Genomic DNA, 20,830 nt, shown 5'->3' on the forward strand with positions numbered 1-20,830 from the left:
TGTTGACAGGTGTCTGCAACAGACGAAGAAGGGAATTTGTTGCTGCTTTATAACAGCACACAGTAATTCTGTAGCCTGTGTGATGTGATCAAGGATGAAGTGGAGATCAATGTTAGAATGTTGGGCAAGGAATTGGCATGCAGTAAAATGCTTTCAGAGGTCTGTCATTTGCCATACATCTTTCTTAGAAGCAGGTAGTGTGATTAAAAGTAACATATACAGCTGTGGAAGAACTGAGTGGCAGGCTTCTGAGTAAATCTTCTGCTTTCCAAAAACTTCCTTAGAAATTACAGCTTCCAGGAAGAGACGACTGCAAGATGGCTCAGCTAGAAGAATGGGAACAGAAAGAGAGAGCTAGAAAGCCAGGGAGAATGAGCTGCCACTTTAGGATCCTGGGATAAGCAAAGGAAAAGAGAGATCAAATAGTGGTAGGGGGAAAAAAAGGGGGAAGTTTTCATTATTCATTAATTACTGCAATCCTACAATGCTGACTACTCTATAAAAGGACATATATATGTTTTTTTTCTATGCTTTGTAGTTTTAGATAAATGTGAATTCATCAAGTAAGATACTTAATTAGATTTTGAAAAACTTAAATATTTGTCCCTTTTTTGTCTTTTTAAAAAAGTGTTCTCAGGGTCCTCATCAAGCACAAAGTACGATCCTGACATTCTGAAGGCTGAAATCTCCACTACAAGATTAAGGGTGAGAGTGCTTAACTCTTATTCATTTGTATTCTGTGTGCAAAGTTTATGACCATAGAATAAGCAAAACTTGAATATATATTGTACTCTGGTACTGAAATCTCCTAATATTCTTATTAAATGCCATTCGGAATTTTTTAATGAACTCTTAAATCTGTCTCTATTACTTTCAGATAAGACATTTTGGGGAAACCGACAGATAATTTAATTAGATATGAGCTTAAATAAACCTTATAACTATTTTCCCTTGTATGCTTTTTTGTTTTTAAAAGGAAGAGTAAAAATCTTGAGGTGAAAATAGAAAAGTAGTAGGCCAAAGTGAGAGCTAGATGACTGTTTTTATGCAATCTTTCTTCTATGAGAAAGGTATCATTAGCTACATGAACTGCCTCACAAATGTTTGTTGGTTTAAAACATGTTTCCATAATGGTGTGAAACTTCACAGTGTTTTGTCAAAACGAAACAGGTCCATGTAAAGAACTTTCATTTGCAGGTTAGTCTCTAGTGAATTTATCTTGAATAAGGAGGAAATAATGTGGAAGACATTTAAAATTTGTACAGGGAATTAATTTATTTAAGTTGTAGCATGTAATACCCTATGGATGTCCTAGGCTTTCTGTAGCTAGTAATGAAAAAACTGGATCAAACAATGCAGGTTAAAAAAACAGCACCTCACAGAATAGTCCTTCGGTGAGGGCTCGAATAGAGACTGGAGGAGCAGACGGGAGCACAAGCAGTTACTCAGCTCTTCCATTGCCCCCTCCTGGTTCCTGCACAGAGCAGCACTCACAGCCTCAGAGAGTAATAGCCTCCTTCACCTGGAGTAAGAGTTATGGTTAGGAGTCTAAACAATTAATGTTTAAAAGGAACTGTGGAATAGCTCATTAAAATTTTAAAACCCAATATAAATCAGAGATGGAATACACGGTAAAACTGGTGTCCGGATGTTGCCCTCCCAACTGCTTGTACACCTGTTCATCTGTACTAATCTTAGTTGCTAGTCCCTTAGCCTTTAGAGGAGAAAGGAAGGTGGTTATTTCAGTGCTGAAGAAGGTGGGAGGAAAAATTTTGTCAGTTTAGTAGGAGAATGAACAGCAGTAAGGAACCTATCAGGAACAAGATGAAAAGACAAGGTGCAAGAGCTTCTTTCTAAAATGAGTGGAGCAATAACAGATGTTCCCTTTGGCAAGGGGATCACTAGTATATTTGGGAAATTAACACAGTTGTTAAATAACAAAACACATGACCAAATTTAAATATAGTCACCTACAAGTCAAAGAGGGCAAAATTCAGACATGGTCATGTGCTCAGATTTTCCCATTACTTAGCTCTGATCACCTTCCAGCTCAGGGTGCAGAAATACTAAATCAATTCTTGACTGCAGATCCACAATTTATTCCCTAAGGAGAGAGGCAGATGTGTTAATCACAGTAATTCATTTTTTGGAGGTGCTGTCATCTCTTCATTGTTTCTTGGAGTCAAGTAGCCTAATATCCTGCTGTTTCCCAACACCTGATTTATTGGTGTTGCAAAGTCCAAGTTGCATATGTGCCTAAAATAGGTGACCTGAATCTTGTCTGCAGAGTTTAGAAGGGTGCAGTCCAAGAATATCTATATCAGAATATCTGTGGAGCCCTGTGATGCTAGGGCTGGAAAGTGGTTTTCGTGGAAGATGGCAAGAGAGGTATGACTATTATTGTAGTTTGCCCTTATTTGAATGTTTGAGGATGCTTGCTAATATGCCATCTTTTGGCATTTTGCAGTAGATGCATGTGTGGACTTATATGGGAAACAAAGTTAGTCATTAGTAAGTTGCTAGCTAGCTAGAATTTGCACAATGTTTAGTGGACCATTAGGTCAGAGGTACGAAACCTGTTTCTCTCATGCAGGCTGAGGTTTACTGGTATCATCAGGTTAATGGTGGCTGGAGGGGGGAAACCTGGCACTCAAGGAAGTCCTGAATTGGCCTTTGGCCTCTTCCTTGTGCTTAATGTATGCATGTGGAACCTTTTGGATACATGAATTGCCTGTTGTGCAATAGGTCATGGAGAAAATATGACAGAAATCAGACAGCTGTTAAATGAAATAAGCAAGAGAAGAAAGACCTTTCTCATAAGACCTGATCATTATCTGATCCTGCAGTGGACTTTGAGTAGGGCCACTTGGGATCTTAATTAGTAATCAGTAAGATAATTCAAACAGCACAAAGCATATGTGATCACAGTATGTTTTATGCATATGCAGCGATTAGGGGATGCACCTTTATAAAACCACAAGGCCGGAGGGTGGTTGTGTCGTTATTCTGTTAGTACTCAAGTGCTGGGAATAGAAAGGAGTTAGCACAGGAGCCTGCCTGAAGATACAGTTAGGAGGAAGCAAGAGACTTGTCAGGTGTCTTGAGATGATTTGCAAAAGCAGCATGAAGGAGGTGAAGGATAAGACAAGTGAAGAGTTGTGAAAAAGGAAGAAATATATGTAAGTTTTGAAGGAGAAGACAAAGAGCACAAGAATAATTTAATGCGAGTATGATGCAGTAAACACAAAGTCTATATTATGATGTAGGCCACGTCCTTCCAGGATAATGTGCCTGACTCACATTTCTTGATAATGAAATGATGATGAATTGCAGCAGAGGACACTCAGAAGATGATCCTAAGGAAAAATGCAAGGGTTTCTGAGAGACCCAATCCTCTCAGTTGAAATCAAGTGTGCCTTCTGCTATTACTATAATTCACATTTCTGATTAAAAAAAGAATTAAAAGTTTAACCATTCTGTCTTTCTCAAAAAACTTGGGACTTCTTTCATACCTTGCATATGATCTGGAACATAGAGGTGATATCTGTTCATTTTCTATAACCTTGATCCAAACACTTGAGAGATTAATCTTGGGGTTTTCATGCTCGTCAAGGAAGAAATAGTTAAGGAGCACTGAATGTCAACTTAGAGAGACTTTCTATTTATCATGTTAACTATTCAGTGTGGTCAAAATAAAACCAGTTTTCTGACAAGTAAAGCAGCTAGTGATGATAGTTTCCAAAAGCCTGAATTTAACCCTTCATCTAGAGAAAAATTTTACTTTGGAGAAAATCGAGACTGAAAGCATTTTATTTCTGGCACAGAAAATTCATTAGCCAGAAGCTACAAACTTCAATGCCTAGGTATCATTCACGAGCCCTGGCACAGGCTGCCCAGGGAGGGTGTGGAGTCTCCTTCTTTGGAAGTTTCAAAATCCACCCGGACACATTCCTGTGTGACCTGATCTAGGTGGACCTGCTTGAGCAGGAGGCTTGGACTAGATTGTCTCTAAAGGTCCCTTCCAACCCCTACCATTCTCTGATTCTGTGAAGCCCATAAAAACACCTTGCAAATCACTGGTGATTTTAAGACATACACAGCATTTTAAGTGTCTTGGAAAGCAACTGATGCTCAGTACTTTTAGTTAACTTGCCACGTTAAGAATCTCACTTTTTTGGTTTTTGCTTTTGTAATTTGAGTGGGGTTTTTTTCATTATTTGACGAATGACAACAAATAGGAAGTATAAGGGGATTTGGAAACAAGAAGCCTCAGAGACATATTGGGAAATTAATTTCTCTTAAAATGGTCAAAAATCTCGATTTTAATATTCATTTTTCAAAAGATTTTAGTATCTCTGAGGACCTATATGAAAACAAGCAAGAATTTCATAGTGGTATGTGAGAGCAGGGGACTTAGAGCAGACTTTCCATTAGGTGAGGTGACAAAACGGAAAACTTAGAAAGCCTAACAATATCTAGCTAGTATGTAGAGTGCAAATGAACCAGATGTAGATGTATAAATACCAAGATTTGGGACTCCACTTTTCAAGAAGGCATTCCTGTCTTGTTGTGTGTGCTGAGGATTAATTTTAATCTGTGTTAAAGTACACTCCTTTATAGATACTCCAGAAACTTTTAGTACGTTAGGGAAGTATGACATAAAAAATTAAATGGAAAATGTTTTTATTTAATCTTGATTAAAAAATATTTTGTAGTGTATTGGCAGCTGCTAACATCCAAAAAAGCAATATTAACATTAAAAGTAACTGAGCATGCAAATATAGGGAAGGTAGGGAACGTTTTGCCAAAGACACTTCTATTAAATAGATGCATATATTTGTGATCTGAATGTGTTTACTTATTGTTGGTTTTGAATCAAATGAATGTGAATTATATATTTGGGAGATCCAGTGTCTGTAAAGCTTTATAAGAAAGAATGGTTCATAGGGAGAAAAGAGTGGAAGAAAAAAAAAGAGTCCACGTTTTGTCTTTTACAGTGCAAATGACTCAAGAGCTTTCTGGAATGAAAAAATGAAAATATAATAAGCCTAAAAATAAACAGGCATGTCCCTGTAGGACAGTTGGAATGCATGCTTAACAAGTGAGAAGTAAATTACTTGTTAAAGTTCTCTCAGGTTTAATAACACAGTGTGGTATCAATACAAATAAGGAATGTGATTTAATCTGCTTGTGTGTCCCTTTAATACTAAAGCATGTTGCCCATAGACATCAGGAAGAGAACAGATCCTTTTGTTTTTAATATGTGTCAGTAGAGCAATTTACTCTCTTTTTGTCTCATCTGATGTAGAGAACACACTAATTGTTCAAAGCCATGTGTTATGCTACTTAACAAGAGGAATTTTCTAACTCGTGCTTTGATTTAAAACACAAGGTTAAGAAGCTGAAGAGGGAACTGTCTCAGATGAAGCAAGAGCTACTGTACAAGGAGCAGGGCTTTGAAACACTGCAACAGTGAGTAAAAGAAAATAGTTGAAACTGACTTGATTCAGTCGCCTGGCACGGAATTGAATCCATCTTATGTGAGAGAATTATTGTCGGGAAAAATGAGAATCTAATAACTCTTTGTTAGGAAGCAGGAAATCTGTAGAAATGACAAACCTATTGTGCAAGTGTTAACGTGAGAAAGCTGTTCCCCCTCCTATTTTTTTTTTCCCATGAGGTAGGTTGTGTTGCAAAGAGGCAGAAAGAAGAGCAGTGGCTAAGGGTCCTGAGAAAGAATTTAGCTGTTTTGCGTGTCCTGTTTAGTTTATTTTTTTAAGTTTGAAAAAGTAATTAAGTCTGTCTTTCCTTCTTCCCCATCTGTGAGCTCAAAAGAGAGAGAGGAAGGTGCTATTCTCAGAGGTAAAAATGGTGCACAACTGCACAGGGTTTGAAATGAGTCACAATTTGAGGATTAGAGACCCGACTTTCTTTGTTCCAGTTGCTGGGATGTCTGGTGTCCAAAGGGCTGATGCTGAACTGGGTGAGCATTCTGGATGTTTAACCAGTGGGATTATGGGGAATTGAATGATTTTTTAATTATTATTATTTTTTGTTTCAGTCTGAGCACTCTCTGCTGCTCCTGACTTTAAAAGTTGAGCCCTGAAATATTAAACATTACTGAAATTGTCACCACAGACAATTTGCTGCAGAAGACACCTTGCTAATGTGCATGTTTTCTGGACTAATGTGAACAGAAATTTATGAATGCTAGTTGTTTTCCATATTGTGTTATGTACCCATACGTTAAGGATACATTTACACAGCGAAATACTGAGCTGTGTGCTCTTCTAGTTCTAGTAGCAGAAGCAATATTGCAGTGTTCATTTACCCTTTTTCTCAGGACCTGTTGTGTATGGCAGTGTGCTGTCAGAAAAGTAAAAATCTCTGTCCTCGATAGTTTGCAGAATCTATAGGGAAGATGGACAAAAGGTGAGAGAAAGGAAGTGCATTTCCATCTTCCAAATAGAATACTAAAATGCAGAGAAGTGATTTGCAAAGGATGACACAGCATCTGTATTTGGAGCAGATTGGCGTTCAGTTCCCACTTTTAATCAAACATCTTGTAGGCTATTGCCTGTATATTTTAATTGATCAATTCTATGCAGTAGGAATTTTCCTTAAGTGGGAGAAAAAACTTCTGGTCCAGGAGGTGACCAATCATAATTAGAGACATGTCAAAATGGAGGAAAAAAGTTGAAGAATTTGAAGCCAATTAGGAACTGAAAACCCTCAGCAACCTTGGAGGATGCCAGTCAAGTCTCTGTTGTCATTTTAGATAAAACAGAAATGTAAGATTTGTTTGTTATTTAAATATATAAAGACTAGCAAGGGAGAAAAATAATAGCTGATTGAATTTATTTAACAGTAAATGAAATTTCATTTGAAGCAAAATTTAGAAGAAAGAAGTATTGATTCTAAAGCTTAAGGTAATAAAAACTCATGCTGCTGTCCCAGGATTAAAGGTTAGCCAATCATGCTGGGTTTATTATATTAATTCAACAATGAAGTATTGTTTTAAAGCAGCTTGCTCACAAGCCATTTTGATAGGAATCCAAAGCATGTTTCAGGAACTATCAACGGCATTCCACAGAAATACAATGGACATTTGTTTTTAAAATTCAGTCAGCCGCTTTCAAACAGTACTAATCCCATTAATTTAAAGCAGGAAGATGGAATATCTTATATGTCAGAGATCCTTCTTGTCCATCTTAATTACATACAGAATAAAGCAGTTGCAATTTGAATGTGTCACATCGTATTACTAGGCAGCATGTGGTGTACTGCCCAACTGTTCATTCATGGTTCCAAGTGTTGGCATATCCTGTATCTATTTGACCTTAGCAACCTGATAAGTTACCAAAAGTTGAGTGTTGTTAGACAGTTAAGTGAGTGCATACCTGTAAAAGAGTTTGAGGAAGTTTCAAGCTGAAACAAATATATCCTTGAATAGGAATCAGAGTGCTGAGGTCACATTTTGTGACTGTATAATTTTCTTACACAAATGCAGTTCTAGTTTGCACAAAAACTGACATATAGAGAAAGGAAAACATGTCCACTTTAAGTCCACTTGAGAACCTTGGCATCTTTGTGCACAAAACTGGAAGAAAAATAGAACACAGTTACAGGTGTTTTCTGTAAATCGATGTTCTTCCAGGGGATGCTCGAGATTGTCTGATCATTAAAATGTTTTGGTTAATGTCTTCCAGCAAAGATGATGAATGATGATAAAAACAGGAAACCAATTCCATTTTAAAAGAATGTATTCTTTACTAAATACTTGACTTTTGCAACGATGGCTGTTGGTTTTAATTTTGTGAAGCACAGCTGCAGTCATTTCTATGACGCTATGAAATATCCAGATAAACTAGAGATCAGAGAAGGATGTTTACAAACTATACTTCTTGAAGTAAATATGAAAATACTAAAATGAAATGTAATCTCCCACACTTACAGGCTTTTTGGTTTTTATTTTCAAGTTACAATTTTAAAAATAATTGATAGTCAAGGAATTTAATAAATTGTCCCAAGTATGACATATGGTATTAATTATCCAGAGATTTGGCAAATAAAGAGAGCCTGGTGACTGGCTGAGCACAGAACAGCTGTTCCAGGCGGTTAATGCCTAGGATTAGGGTGAATGAGAGGGAAGCTGAAACATGAATGGTGCTGGTTACATTTCTTCTCTGCAAGGCTGATCAGCACCAAGAAGCTTGTCTGTCTGCCCATGTCAAGATGTGTCTGGATAGAGGAATATTACTAATAATAAATTCTCCTTTAGTAAGAATCACAAATAGTAGTGTGAAAGATGTACCCAAAAGCTACTTCTGTGCCTTAGAGAGTTGTGGGTGAGGATGGGAATTTTGACAATGTTGTCAGCAGTAATGCTATACTATTGGTAGCCTATGTAGCAGTCTTTAGTGCTCTGTGACCCTTATACTTAAGACTGGATCAACTAAAATTGCTTGTGGAGTCTCAGCCTTTGGTAAGGCCCCAGTAGTTTAGTTAAGGTGGTTTTAAAACCAACAGAAGTATTTTTCTATTAAATTTTCTGATGTCAGCAAAGGCCATTCACTGGGCACTGTGTGTGTGTTAGCTTGAGATTTTTGCCAAGGATGTAGTACTGAATATTTTAATGGAGACTTCATTGAACTTTTTCCTTTTTGTGTCTCTTACAGGAAATGGTATCTCTTATCTCCTTCCTTTCTGTTGTCTAACTGTGCTTCTGCCTGAAGCAAAACAGCAGAGATGTTAGTATTACTTTCCGTATCTGGTATTAATATTTGCTCTTTCCACAGAATTGACCAAAAAATGTCTGGAGGCCAGAGCGGGTATGAACTGTGTGAGGCCAAAGCCATCCTGAGTGAACTGAAGTCCATCAGAAAGGCAATAAGTTCAGGGGAAAGAGAAAAACAAGATTTAATGAAGGTATTTTGAACAGTGGTAACAAGTTTTGTGTGAATTTCTTTTAACACGACTCACTTTTCTGATTATAAATACTTTGCATTTTATACTTTTCAAGGGATTCTCAAATTTTTTGAGCCAAACTAGTATTAAAATTAATTTTCAGATGCAGAAACCGAAGCCTGTGACATTACCAGTTCAAAAAGTTACTCTATGTCAGTCAGAGAATATAGATTTCTTAACTTTTGTGTAAGTTACAATGCATATATTACCTCTAAACCACAATTAAAATATTAATTGGACACAATTGAGACGTGTTTGAGATGCATGACCATTTTCTAAATCAGTGAAAGCTTTCCAAATCTAGATTGCCCTATTTCTGTTTCTGAAAGCAAGTGATTTTTTTTTTTTTCTTTAATCAGACAAATATTTAGTTGGTTCAGAGTTAAAAAACCCCAGCTAACCAAAACCAAGAGACACACAAAACCACGTGAGTAGTTTTTACATTGTCACAGGTGCTGGTCACCATTCCTGTCACCTACCAATTGCTTGATTAAAAGTAGTTTGCTTAAAAATTCTGGGTTGACCTTATATTATGTTGAGGTTTTTGATGTTAACATCTTTTGGAGAGAAAGTGGTATAAACACAGTAACACACACCACCTGCTTTTCTGTTTCCTGGACAGAGTCTTGCAAAGTTGAGAGAGAAGTTCAATCTTGACCAGACTGTTGAGACATCTGAACCAGACTTGAGTTCCAGATCTGTAAATTCCCAGCTGTGTTTTTCTAGACAAACTCTGGATACAGGGTCTCAGACTGACATTTCTGGTGAGGTGAGCTTTTTTTCCATTTTGTCAAATGGAAAGTGAAATTGAATCAGAATGGTGCCATTAATGGAATCGGGATCAGATGGTTATTTACTGTGGCTGATAGGTGTGTGTGTGTGTATATATGTATATATGTGTGTATATATATATATATATATATATATATATACACACACATGTTTAAGAGAGTTACTTGGATTCGGTTATCTGATTTTTTTGGTCTTAAATTGTAAATCAAGATTCAGATGAGCTTTGTATGTTTGACATAAAACATTGATGACAATCTGATTTAATCAAGTAGTTCCAGTACAGTGAAGATCAGCATAAGTAGATAGTATTTATTTATCTGTCTATATGTTTCACCTTACAGACTTCACTGAATATGAAGATGTTTTTAATTTTCAGAAACAAGATCTCAGAATTTAAATGTACAATTTCATTTCATGCAGCTGAAAACCTTAGTGGAATTACTTGTTCGGTGATTCATTAAAACCTTCTGTGTTTCACTGACAGTATATTTTCCATACACAGAAAGCTATGCTTAATTTTTGTGCTTTCTTTGAAGTTGTGTGAGCTGTTTATAAGAAAGAGACTGTACAAGGTTTTCCAAACAAAGAGCTCAGCTTGTCTTCGTTTTGTAGCAAATTTATTGAAGACTTGCTTTTAAATCCAGTGACTTAGTTCTAAATTCTGAGTTCATTGAAGTTCAAAGAAGATTAAAATTTTGGGTGTGATCACTGCAAGACACCTTTGAAAACGCTCTCGTTTTACTCTGAAGGGATATGGACAATCAGTAGTGTGGTAGTTAAAAATAGATGGACTGGATCAGAAGGCAACAGCACGGTTTTGTGCATCTGAGTAGTTTCCCAGCTAGGCATTTAACAGCAGGTGCGTAGCTGTGCAGGGTTTTCTCAGTCCTCATGTTACTAGCCTGTGTGTAAGTTTTGTTGATTCGTTTAAAAGCTTTACACAGTAACAGGGCTTTTTTTTGTTTGTTTTTTTCCTCCTTGACAGGTTGGAGCAAGAAGTAGATCAAACATAGCAGAGAAGGTCAGACTAAGCCTTCAGTACGCCGAGGCCAAGCGCAGGTAACGGCGGGTGTGCGTGGCTGTGCCGGGCTGCAGCCCCGGGCCGGGCCCCGGCGCCAGGCCTCTGCTGCGCCGTCCTCGTGCTCGCAGCGACACCTTGTGGCCCAGTTTCCCCTCAGCGAGGGCTGCGGGCGCCTCGGAGAAACGCCGGCACGGGCTCATGGCAGTGCCAGCCTTCAGGGAGTACACTGAGGTGCCTTTCTGCTGAAAGAAGCCGCCAGTGTCCGTTATAACATCCTTCGGGGTCATCATTGCAGTTTCTTGTGCCACCGAAGGCTCCTTGGTTTTAGAGTTGCTTCAGACTTCCACTGCAGATTTAGTAGGATTACTTATTTATTTTTTCCCTGGGACTTGGGATCATTTAAATACTTCTTATCGCTCTGGGGTTGAGGCTTTTTAATAAGTTTAACCTGTGGAGAAAAGAAATCAGCAACTTCTCCACTGATGAATGTGAAGTGCCTTCCAAAGTTCTGCACCAGCTGCTCATGGAAGCAGTGCCTTTTGATGAATTGCCACAGCACTGAAGAGTGAGAATCAGAAAGTAGAACATTTGGGGTTAGAATTATATGTCTTCTGGTGCTGCGTAATGCTAGGGCGAGATTTACTGTTTAAAAAAACACCCTAAAGTGGGGGGATAGCTCTCTGAGTAATGTATTACCCATGTAGTATTATTTTCTAATATTTTTCACAAAATTAGGTGTCAGCTATTCACAAACCTTATAATTTTTGTTATGGAGGTACTTTGTAATTTAAAGGGACTAGAAATCTAAAAAGTTACGCCATATGCAAAGTTCCGAAATCCAAAGTTTAACATAAAGAGCTAAACAAGCCAATAAAGTAAAAAATAACACTTTACCTCAGGTAAAAACTGTGCCTAAAATGCTGTTTAACTGAGATTTAAGTATTATTTCAGTTGGAGTAGTGTGGCACAGTCAGCTAGAAAACTAGGAAGATAAATTTGCAGCTTGTAAGTACCAAGTAGAGACATAGTTAGATTTTTATATTTTAAAGGCAGGAGACTGCACAACCAACCTTTTTTTGTCTATTTTGAAATATATACCTTCCCCACACTGAGCAGTAGCTACTATCCATGCTTGTAACAACGGTAATCCTTTATGTCCACATTACGGATCATAAAACTTCATTATCTAATCAATGCATTTATGTGAGTGCTACTGCTATTGTGTTTGTTCAGTATTGAACACATATGATTTTGGCTCAGAATCATCATGTAGATAATATTAATTGTCAGATGGTCTGTTAGATGCAGATAGATGGCATTTTAACTCAGGCTTAATTGATCCAAAACCAGATCATCCTTTATTTTGACTTGATACCATGAAGTCCTAGCGTTGTATTTTCTCTCCTTTGTAGGAACAAAAAAATTCCTGGCAGTAAGCAATTTTACCACTTCTACCTTAAAAAACCCCAAAAACAAAGCAAAAAAAAAAAAAACCACAAAAAGGAAAACAGTGCAGTGGTCAGAGTATGGAGTACTACAGCACAAGATCTTACTTTCTCACAAATAAGTCAGTGGAAATTTTAGTAGCTTCATGTAGTTACCGTTACATAACTAAGTATTTGTTCTGTATAACATTTGTGTGTTTCAAGGCTCAATTATTTCCTTTTAAATGATGTCTTTATTCAGTTTGGTCTGAAAACTGTCCAGTAATGAATATTCTATTCTGCTTTTAATAAGACAATTCTATGCCTTGAAAACACTGTTAAAGCTTTTATTACTGTTTTTTTTTAAATAGATATTGACCAGCTTTTCTGAAATATTAAATATGCAAATTCTTAGTTGTTTTGTGTTAAAATAACTAAGAGAGAGAGGATCTTGTAAGTGAACTTCACTACTTGAAAATTACAGGGTAATTTTGTATGTTGCATACTTCATGTTGCTTAGCCAGCAGAATGTCTTGAAGAGTGAAATGCTGATGTTAACTATTGTAAATTCAGTTGCAATTGTTCCAAATGATCTGATGCAGCATGTTGACAATCCTATCCCTTTGTTGTGAAAATTTGGCTAATGTTCCTTGTTGACCTGTTGGGCAAGGACTTCCTCAAAAACTTGAGGCCAGTTCAGTTTTCATATCCCTCTAGCCCTTTAGTTGTCTGAGGCAGCTGAAAAGAGTGTCAGTTATGGTAGCAGAGAGTTATCTATAGCAGAGGGAGCAAAAGAACTGTTTGGAGACCACCATTCAATCCCATAAGCCATCAAACAGCTGTCAGTAGCAGCTACTTTCAAAACAAGGTGAGCGAGAACCAGTGACCTGGAGATGAAAGTCTTAACATTTCATTATCCGTCTGAAATTATTCAGTTATTTTCTGTCCGAGTACTGCTTCTCTGAAGGACTGCTGAATATAAATGATAAGTGTAACAGCTGCAGTATATGTTGCAATGCTTCATTTAATTTTGGCCCACCATTTGGTTTTGGTAGCACTGCTGATAGTACTTTTCTTTATTTGACATTGTTTTTTGGTGAAAATACCCTGAGTCAAAGTTATTCTTGCAGGGATTTGGTGGCAGTATGGGGTGTTTTATTTTTGAAGCTATCATTTTTACATTGAGGTGCAGATCACAGAATCTTGAGGTTTGGAAGGGGCCTCAAAAGATCATCTAGTCCAACCCCTGCCAGAGCAGGACCATCTAGAGTAGGTCACACAGGAACTTGTCCAGGTGATTTTGAATGTCCCCAGAGAAGAAGACTCAGCAACCCATATGGGCAGCTTGTTCAGTGCTCCATCATCCTCACAGTGAAGTTTTTCCATGTGTTTCTTTGGAACCTCTTACATTCCAGCTTGTACCCGTTGCCCCTTGTCCTATCATTAGACATCACTGAGAAGAGCCTGGCTCCATCCTCCTGACACCTGCCCTTTACATACTGCAAGCATTAATGAGGTCACTCCTCATTCTCCTCCCAGCTCTCTCAATCTTTTATCATAAGGGAGATGCTCCAGTCCTTTCGTATTTTTGTGGCCCTGCGCTGAACTGTCTCCAGCAGCTCCCTGTCCTTCTGGAACTGAGGGAACCAGAACTGGACACAGTACTCCAGATGGGGTCTCACAAGGGCAGAGTAGAAGGGGAAGAGAACCTCTCTCACCCTACTGCCCACAGCCCTTCTAATACACCCCAGGATGCCATTGGCCTTCTTGGCCATGAGAGCACATGACTGGCTCATTGTCATCCTGCTGCCCACCAAGACCCCCAGGTTCCTTTCCCCTACACTACTCTCTAAGAGTTCATTCCCCAGCCTGTACTGGTACATGGGGTTATTCTTTCCCAGGTGCAAGACTCTACAGCTGCCCTTGTTGAATTTCATTAGATTTCTCCCCACCCAACTCTCCAGCCTGTCCAGGTCTCATTGAATGGCAGCTTCTGGTGTGTCAGCCACTCCCCTCAGTTTAGTATCATCAGCAAACTTGCTGACAGTGTCCTCTGTTCCCTCATCAAGGTCATTAATGAATATATTGAACAGTACTGGCCCCAGCATCGATCCCTGAGAGACTCCACAAGATATAGGCCTCCAACTAGACCCTGCCCCATTGATCGCAACTGATGAGAAGGAAGTGTTACCTACAGGAAAAGAAAGGGAGGTGGTTCTCCTTAAGCTCCTAGTAAATGCAGTGGATATTTCTGGAAGTGACTGAAAGTTATCATCAGATATGTGGGTTATAGAATGGGAATTTTTAGACTTTGCTGATGGACAGTGAGTCTTAATTGCAAGTCCTGCACTTCTTAAGCTATGCCTCCAAGCCCACAGCCAGAATGATTATGGAGTCTGAACTCTGGCTGAGCTATAGCACAATAATAATGTAGGAAAGTTTCTGTTTCTATTGTATGTGTGTATCTGCAATATGTGTGTATAACCCAAGTCTTGGGTGTCTTAGCTCTCTGATTTGACACCTGCAATGAGAACAACAGTTGCACAAGCTCAAAGTTTTGAGTTGTTAATCTCCATTCTCTTTAGATAGCTGCTGTCCTATTACCTTGAATTTTAACCACAGAGAGAGCAAGGCTTTTGCCTTTTGAGATTTGCACATGTACATGCTGCCAAAGCATGCACCTTGCAATGGCGTGTGTTCTTTCACCACAGCTGTTGCAGTTTCTGAGGAGCCATCAGCTTCCAACAGCTTAGAAGAAATCCATCCTACTCCTCAATGCCTAAGGCACTGTGCCACTACACTGTTACCAAACAGATCACTTTCAGTAAAGCTTTTATTAACGTTGTGCCATCATCTTCAACTCAGCTTTGGAAGGAGAGCAACTAATCTTTAATGCATGTGCATATTGCTGTTGGCCTGCACAGGTGGCTTGCTTTTTTGTGGTAGTCTGCCTTCTTGTGAAGCAAAATTAAAAGTATGACTTTGAGTAGAAAATGTTGTATCCTGATACATTTCAAAATATTGTATAACTTCTTTCTTTCCTGGGATCTGTGTGTTATGCTGGACTCAGACAAATCTGCTGTGTTTTATTGTAGCATGGCTAACTTGAAGATTGAACTGTCTAAGCTAGATAGTGAAGCCTGGCCTGGGGCACTGGATGTGGAAAAGGAAAAACTGATGTTAATCAATGAAAAAGAAGAGCTTTTAAAGGAACTCCAGTTTATTACACCACGCAAACGTACTCAAGATGAGCTAGAGCAGCTAGAAGCAGAAAGAAAGAGGCTTGAAGAAGAGCTGCTGTCTGTAAAAAGCACTCCCAGTCAAGCACTTGCTGAAAGGTAAGGGGTTGTCTTTTGCTAATATTAAATGCTGCTTTCTGCAATCTAACCTTTGTAGTCATTACAGACCCTGAACTATGCCTTGATGGACTGTTTTCCTTCAGTAGCTGTTCTATGTAGATCTTAATTAAATTTGTTATTAGCCCACTGGGCAGAAACACAAAGAAGTCTTCTGTACTGTGAGGGATTGTGAACACCCTGTACGTGCTCTGCAGTGTCAGTTGCTCTGTGTGTGTTACCAGCATGAAAATGCCTGTGACAGATGTTAAATAACTGAGGAATGTCAACATACCAGCAGGAGGGCGATACATCATTCACTCATTTCTAATAATAGCTGTAAACTATTTGAACTCAGGTTACAAAGATTATCTTGATTGTTGCCACATCTGAAGCATTTCATTGTGAGGTTTATTATGTACAAAAATGTAACCAAAAGGCAGAGGGGTGGGCAGAGTTCAGAGAAATGTAATTGCTGCAAAACTTTTCTGACTTGCTGGTCCCTAAATGGTGAGGGAAGCGACTTCCCCAGTAAACTGTTTTAGCCAGGTTCAGAGTTCAGGAATATCAAAGGTGACTGTCACAAATGGAAGTGGGAATAAATTTATGGGCACCTGTAGCACACATGAAAAGCAATAAACACAAAATGCCATTGTGTATGTTAGTATCGTGTGTCATATTGAAGTAATACAGTCAGCACTGTGAGCCTTTCCTGCTTCCCTCTGCTCAAGAACTCCTGCTGTTGTTCCAGTTTTACTGAATGGTAGTGGCCTTATAAGGTAGGTCCTAAATCAGAAGTGAGGAGCGAGGACATTTTTTGCTTATGAAGTACGTATGTGTATATTAGGCACGATTTCTACAATTTCATAGAATCATAAAATCATAGAATGGTAGGGTTGGAAGGGACCTTTAGAGATCATCTAGTCCAACCCCCCTGCAGAAGCAGGTTCACCTAGATAAGGTCGCGTAGGAACATGTCCAGGCAAATATAGTTTATAATAGTTTAAACTGCATTATATTGATAGTCCAAATTTAAGAGAAAGGGGTATTATCCCACCAGAAATGTATCTTTACAGGAGAAGTTACCTGTCTGTCTTGGTGGTATCTGAACTGCCATGGGCCCATTGCTTTCTCCATTAATAAATGGCGAATAAGGGGTCAATAATAAAATCACATTCACAAACAAGTAATTTGAATCTAAGATTTTTGATAATATGCTGTTGTAAGTAATAGGTAAATTTTGACTCATGCTGTAAATAGGTGTCTGTTTTCTTAGTCTTGGCTTTTGGATTTGCTTGTTTAGTGCTGAAGAAAATTCTGCACTTGACCATTTTCCCGTGCATGTCAGGTGCCAAACATGGAGTACCAAGGACAAGGAATATTATCTCCCACTGTCAAGAAGAAAAGGAATGGCAGACATTTTTCCATGTCTAGTGATACAGCAAGTTGATAGAGCTTAAATTCTTTCCCTTTATTTTCTTCAAATTCTTCTCCATTTGATTTTTATTCCCAAAAATGTGGAATTTTTTTTTTTTTTCCCTGAGGTTATTGTAAAATTTCATGACATCTACTGCTAGCATTTTTGGCATCTTCTGGTTTGCTTTTTTGCTGTTCCAGTGAATCTCTAGTGAATTTCTTCCTGTGACTGTTTATGATATTAAAACCGTCTCCCTTGATGACTTCAGAGCACATCAGTTCTTTCACAGCAGACTATTTTGAGGATTATTTCTGATGTATCTGCTATAAACATAAAGAAAATCTTCATTTTGTAGAAGGATTCAGATGGTGAACCTTTTCCTGAAATGTTGATTTGAGAAAAGGATACATTTAGCTGTATCAGATCAACCATCAGCATTTTGTTTCTTGGAGCCGAAAAAGATTCTTCTCTCCGTTATGAGTGGAGGACCCACACCATCTTCAAAGTGCTGCACTCTTGTTGCATTACCATTTTCTTTTATGAAATTTCACGAATGCCTTAGGTTTCCAGTGTCTGCACAGCTACTGATAATGAAGCAACGGTGTAAGAAGCAATGGCTTGTGTCAGAGCTTGATGTGAGGAGGGTTCTTTTTTAGTTTGTTTTTTGGTTTGTGGGGGTTTTTTTGTTTGGTTTGTTTTTTTTCTAAAGGGTGAAGAAACAGAAGACTTGCTCTGACTTAAAACAAATATATTATAGCATAGCCCTGGGTTATTTTGGGAGTAAGATACTGAAATTACCAATAGTAGATGTACCCAGAATCAACTTACAAAGGAAGGGTATAAATCGTAACATATCAGCTTCAAAAAAGCAGAGACAGGGCATACTCTGGGTTCTTTAAGAAGCCTTCCAGCAACTGTATAGAAATAACTGGATTGTGGAACTGTTGAGAATTATTTGCTACTGTCCTGCCTCTGCACTTATGTCAAAGATATTCCATTACTGCTGTAGCCCTTGGAAAAATCTTCTAAGTAATCACAGGCATTTAGACAGATGCATGCTTTAACTACTTGATTGTTCTGTTACCTGCAAAACTGTCCCCTGCTCTTGTGCCTGTCATAAACAAACTCATCCATGTAAGTTTGCATTGAAAGGTGAAGTATGTGAAGTTCAGCTTTTTAATGTGTTCTTTTTAAGATTCTACACGTCTCCCAGCAGCTTGCAGTTTAAGATCCAAAAACTGGAGAAAGGTGTCAGGCTAACACTAAAGTTGTTCCTGCAAGGAGTAATAGGATGATTTAGATAGGAGTGGTGCAAACAGATTGAGAGAGGCCCTTGTCAGGATAGATAACACGATGGTTGTTTAGGTGTTTACATGGTTTTGGAGATATTTAAAGAATGAAAAAGAAATTGCCTGGAATCTCAGTTTTCTGTGAGGTAGTAAAACTATTTCCTGTATGTCTTGGAACTTCCAGGAGTGATTTCATCATCTAGCTTCTGTTTGTGACTTGTGAGTAGCATCTTTCTGAAATTTACCTACAGGTATATTAATGGTACTTACTTAACTACTAGTAGATCAAATTACATCCTGGAAAGAAATATTTTTTGGGGAGGCTAAACGATATGACATGAATTACATTTTCCAGCCTCCTTAAGATAGTAAAGGAAAACAAGATTCTGCTTGTGTTTTGGAGAAAAACAAACAAACAAACCATTTAGATAATGTTAAAAATTCCATGGAACCACAATATTTTGAGGAGTCCAGCCAGGGAAGTTTGTAAGCTTTTAATTTCCCTTCTTGCCTTTTGCCAAATTGAACACCTACAGCAATTTTTGTGCTTCCTCCTTGAATAAAAAGAGTAGTTCACTATTGAAAGGATACAGAAGAGCTACTGAAGAGCACTCTTGCTTGGAAAAGCAGGATAAATAAGGCTTTAAAAGATGACAGAAAGCATTGATAAATAGTAAAATGGTAGGAAAGACTGTCTGATACCATAGATGAGCATAATTCTTGGTTTGGAAACCCATGGTATGTCTTCCTGAGCAAAGAATAAAATACCATGTATGCTTTTAGCAGTCTTAGCAGGTATTGGCAGATGAACACGTTATTGTGGTGTAAGAGCACATGCAGGGTAGGCAGCAGAGTGGAAGTTCACACTCTGGCTGACCTCGGGGTAACTTATTCACCTTTGTATAACCCAGATTTCCTTGCTGAATAAGCATGGGTGTAAGCAAGTGCTTTTCATGCTTTGCTGAATTGAGGACTTAATGTCTTTTTGCTGGTATCTAACACTCAAAGAGAGTCAATTCTGGGAACTCTGGAGTGTTCCTTTCAGTTTGCATAAGAAAGCAATGGTTGTTTTTTGGGTTTTGTTCTTTGAAGTGTTTCTCTGCATTTGAATTTTAATTTATACAGCCTTGAGATGCCAGAAAGGCCAAAGGAATGATGGTTTCCGTGAATGAATATCAAACTCTTTTTTTGTTTGGTTGTTTGATTTTCTTTTTCTGAAGGAGGAAAGGCATTTTTTTGTGTCTCAGGTTAATTGCTTGAGAATTTGTGACATGGATCAGTTGACTGAGCAGGGGATAGAGGAGAGTATACTAATCCACAACTACAGGAGGGTTTTAGATGAATCCACCGAGGGAAAGCAATTTATTTGGTGGTGTAAATTGAGTGACAAAAGGGAATTATAAAAGCAAAAAAATCACTGTAAAGGTTAGTGAATCTTTTCTGATAGCAGCCAGCTGAAAGGAATGGGGGAGTTCCACCATTTGTGTGTGTAGAGCTATGCTCTATGGCGATGCAGGAGACAGTAAATCCTGCTTTTTCATGAAAGTGAACCTTGATAATGAGCATTACAATGCTGTGTGGCTCTGAGGTGATGACAAAGCTGTTGGGGATGTACAAATCTTTACCAAGGACTCCTGTATATGATCCATCATCTCAGAACCTTTGCTTGAATGTGGCTTTGATTTGCTGTACTTTGTCTCTATATGAAGACTCTGAAACCAAAGGAAGTTTTCTAATTTAAAACTTCCTGCAGTGCTACCTCAAGTTCTTGCATTATCAGAACTAATACTGGTATTAGTATTCTTTTGGGTTTTTTTCTGAAACTATATTAAGTGAGGAGCTAGTCTATAGCATGGCTTTTAAAAACCCTATGAGTGCAGATCTAACTGTCCTGAAGTTGCAGCTGTTTTCCCAGCGCTCATCTGTTACTTTTTTTTATTGGATAGACATTCCCTTTGGTACACTGTGAATGTACCAACACTGCTTGCTTGTACACTCAGCAGTTTGTTCCAGTGCTTAGTATTCCACAGGTAAAGTCACTCTGCTGAAGTGATTAGGGTTTTAGTATAGGACTGAGAGCAAACATAGGCTCCTGGATTTTAGTAGTTGGCAACCAGATGAAAATACAAGAGATCTTCACTTTGCTTTGGTCTTATCTATGAAGTATTTTAGCCTGCAAATTATTTTGTAATGGTCTCCTATGCTTATATGTACCTGTCTTTCTAGATTGAAATTGGAGGAAAGAAGAAAAGAGTTGGTACGGAAACTTGAAGAAACTACGAAGTTAACTACTTTTTTGCATTCACAGCTTAGGAGGTAAGACTGTACTGCATAATGTAAAACCTACTTTCAGCAACAATCTAGTGGACGTGACATCTCCCCTTCATTCTCAGGTTTTTCTCTTAGCTGGGAGCTGAGCAAAATTTGTTTAATAGTTAAGAAAATGCAGTGCAAAGCTGGTGTAACCTTATCATTTTAATAAGCACTCAAGACTGGATTGAATGGCATTTTTGCATAACTTCCATAATTAAGCAGGCAGACATTATTCTGCTTCAGTGTAAATAAATAATTTAGGAAGCCTATAA

The 20,830-nt window shown here is 38.2% G+C and overlaps 1 protein-coding gene across 2 annotated transcripts in view; it reads left to right on the plus strand.

The window, feature by feature from the left end:
* The window catches only part of WWC2 (WW and C2 domain containing 2), a 108,195-nt gene that overhangs the window by 55,587 nt on the left and 31,778 nt on the right, over positions 1-20,830 (plus strand). For both annotated transcript variants that reach the window (XM_061992380.1, XM_061992381.1), the window contains 7 exons: positions 629-705; positions 5,393-5,472; positions 8,799-8,928; positions 9,590-9,736; positions 10,745-10,818; positions 15,300-15,542; positions 20,472-20,561. In XM_061992380.1, coding sequence (XP_061848364.1) covers positions 629-705; positions 5,393-5,472; positions 8,799-8,928; positions 9,590-9,736; positions 10,745-10,818; positions 15,300-15,542; positions 20,472-20,561 — 841 coding nt within the window. The remainder of the gene's footprint in view (positions 1-628; positions 706-5,392; positions 5,473-8,798; positions 8,929-9,589; positions 9,737-10,744; positions 10,819-15,299; positions 15,543-20,471; positions 20,562-20,830) is intronic.

This window comes from Colius striatus, chromosome 3 (genome assembly GCF_028858725.1).
Source record: "Colius striatus isolate bColStr4 chromosome 3, bColStr4.1.hap1, whole genome shotgun sequence".
Lineage (NCBI taxonomy): Eukaryota > Metazoa > Chordata > Aves > Coliiformes > Coliidae > Colius > Colius striatus.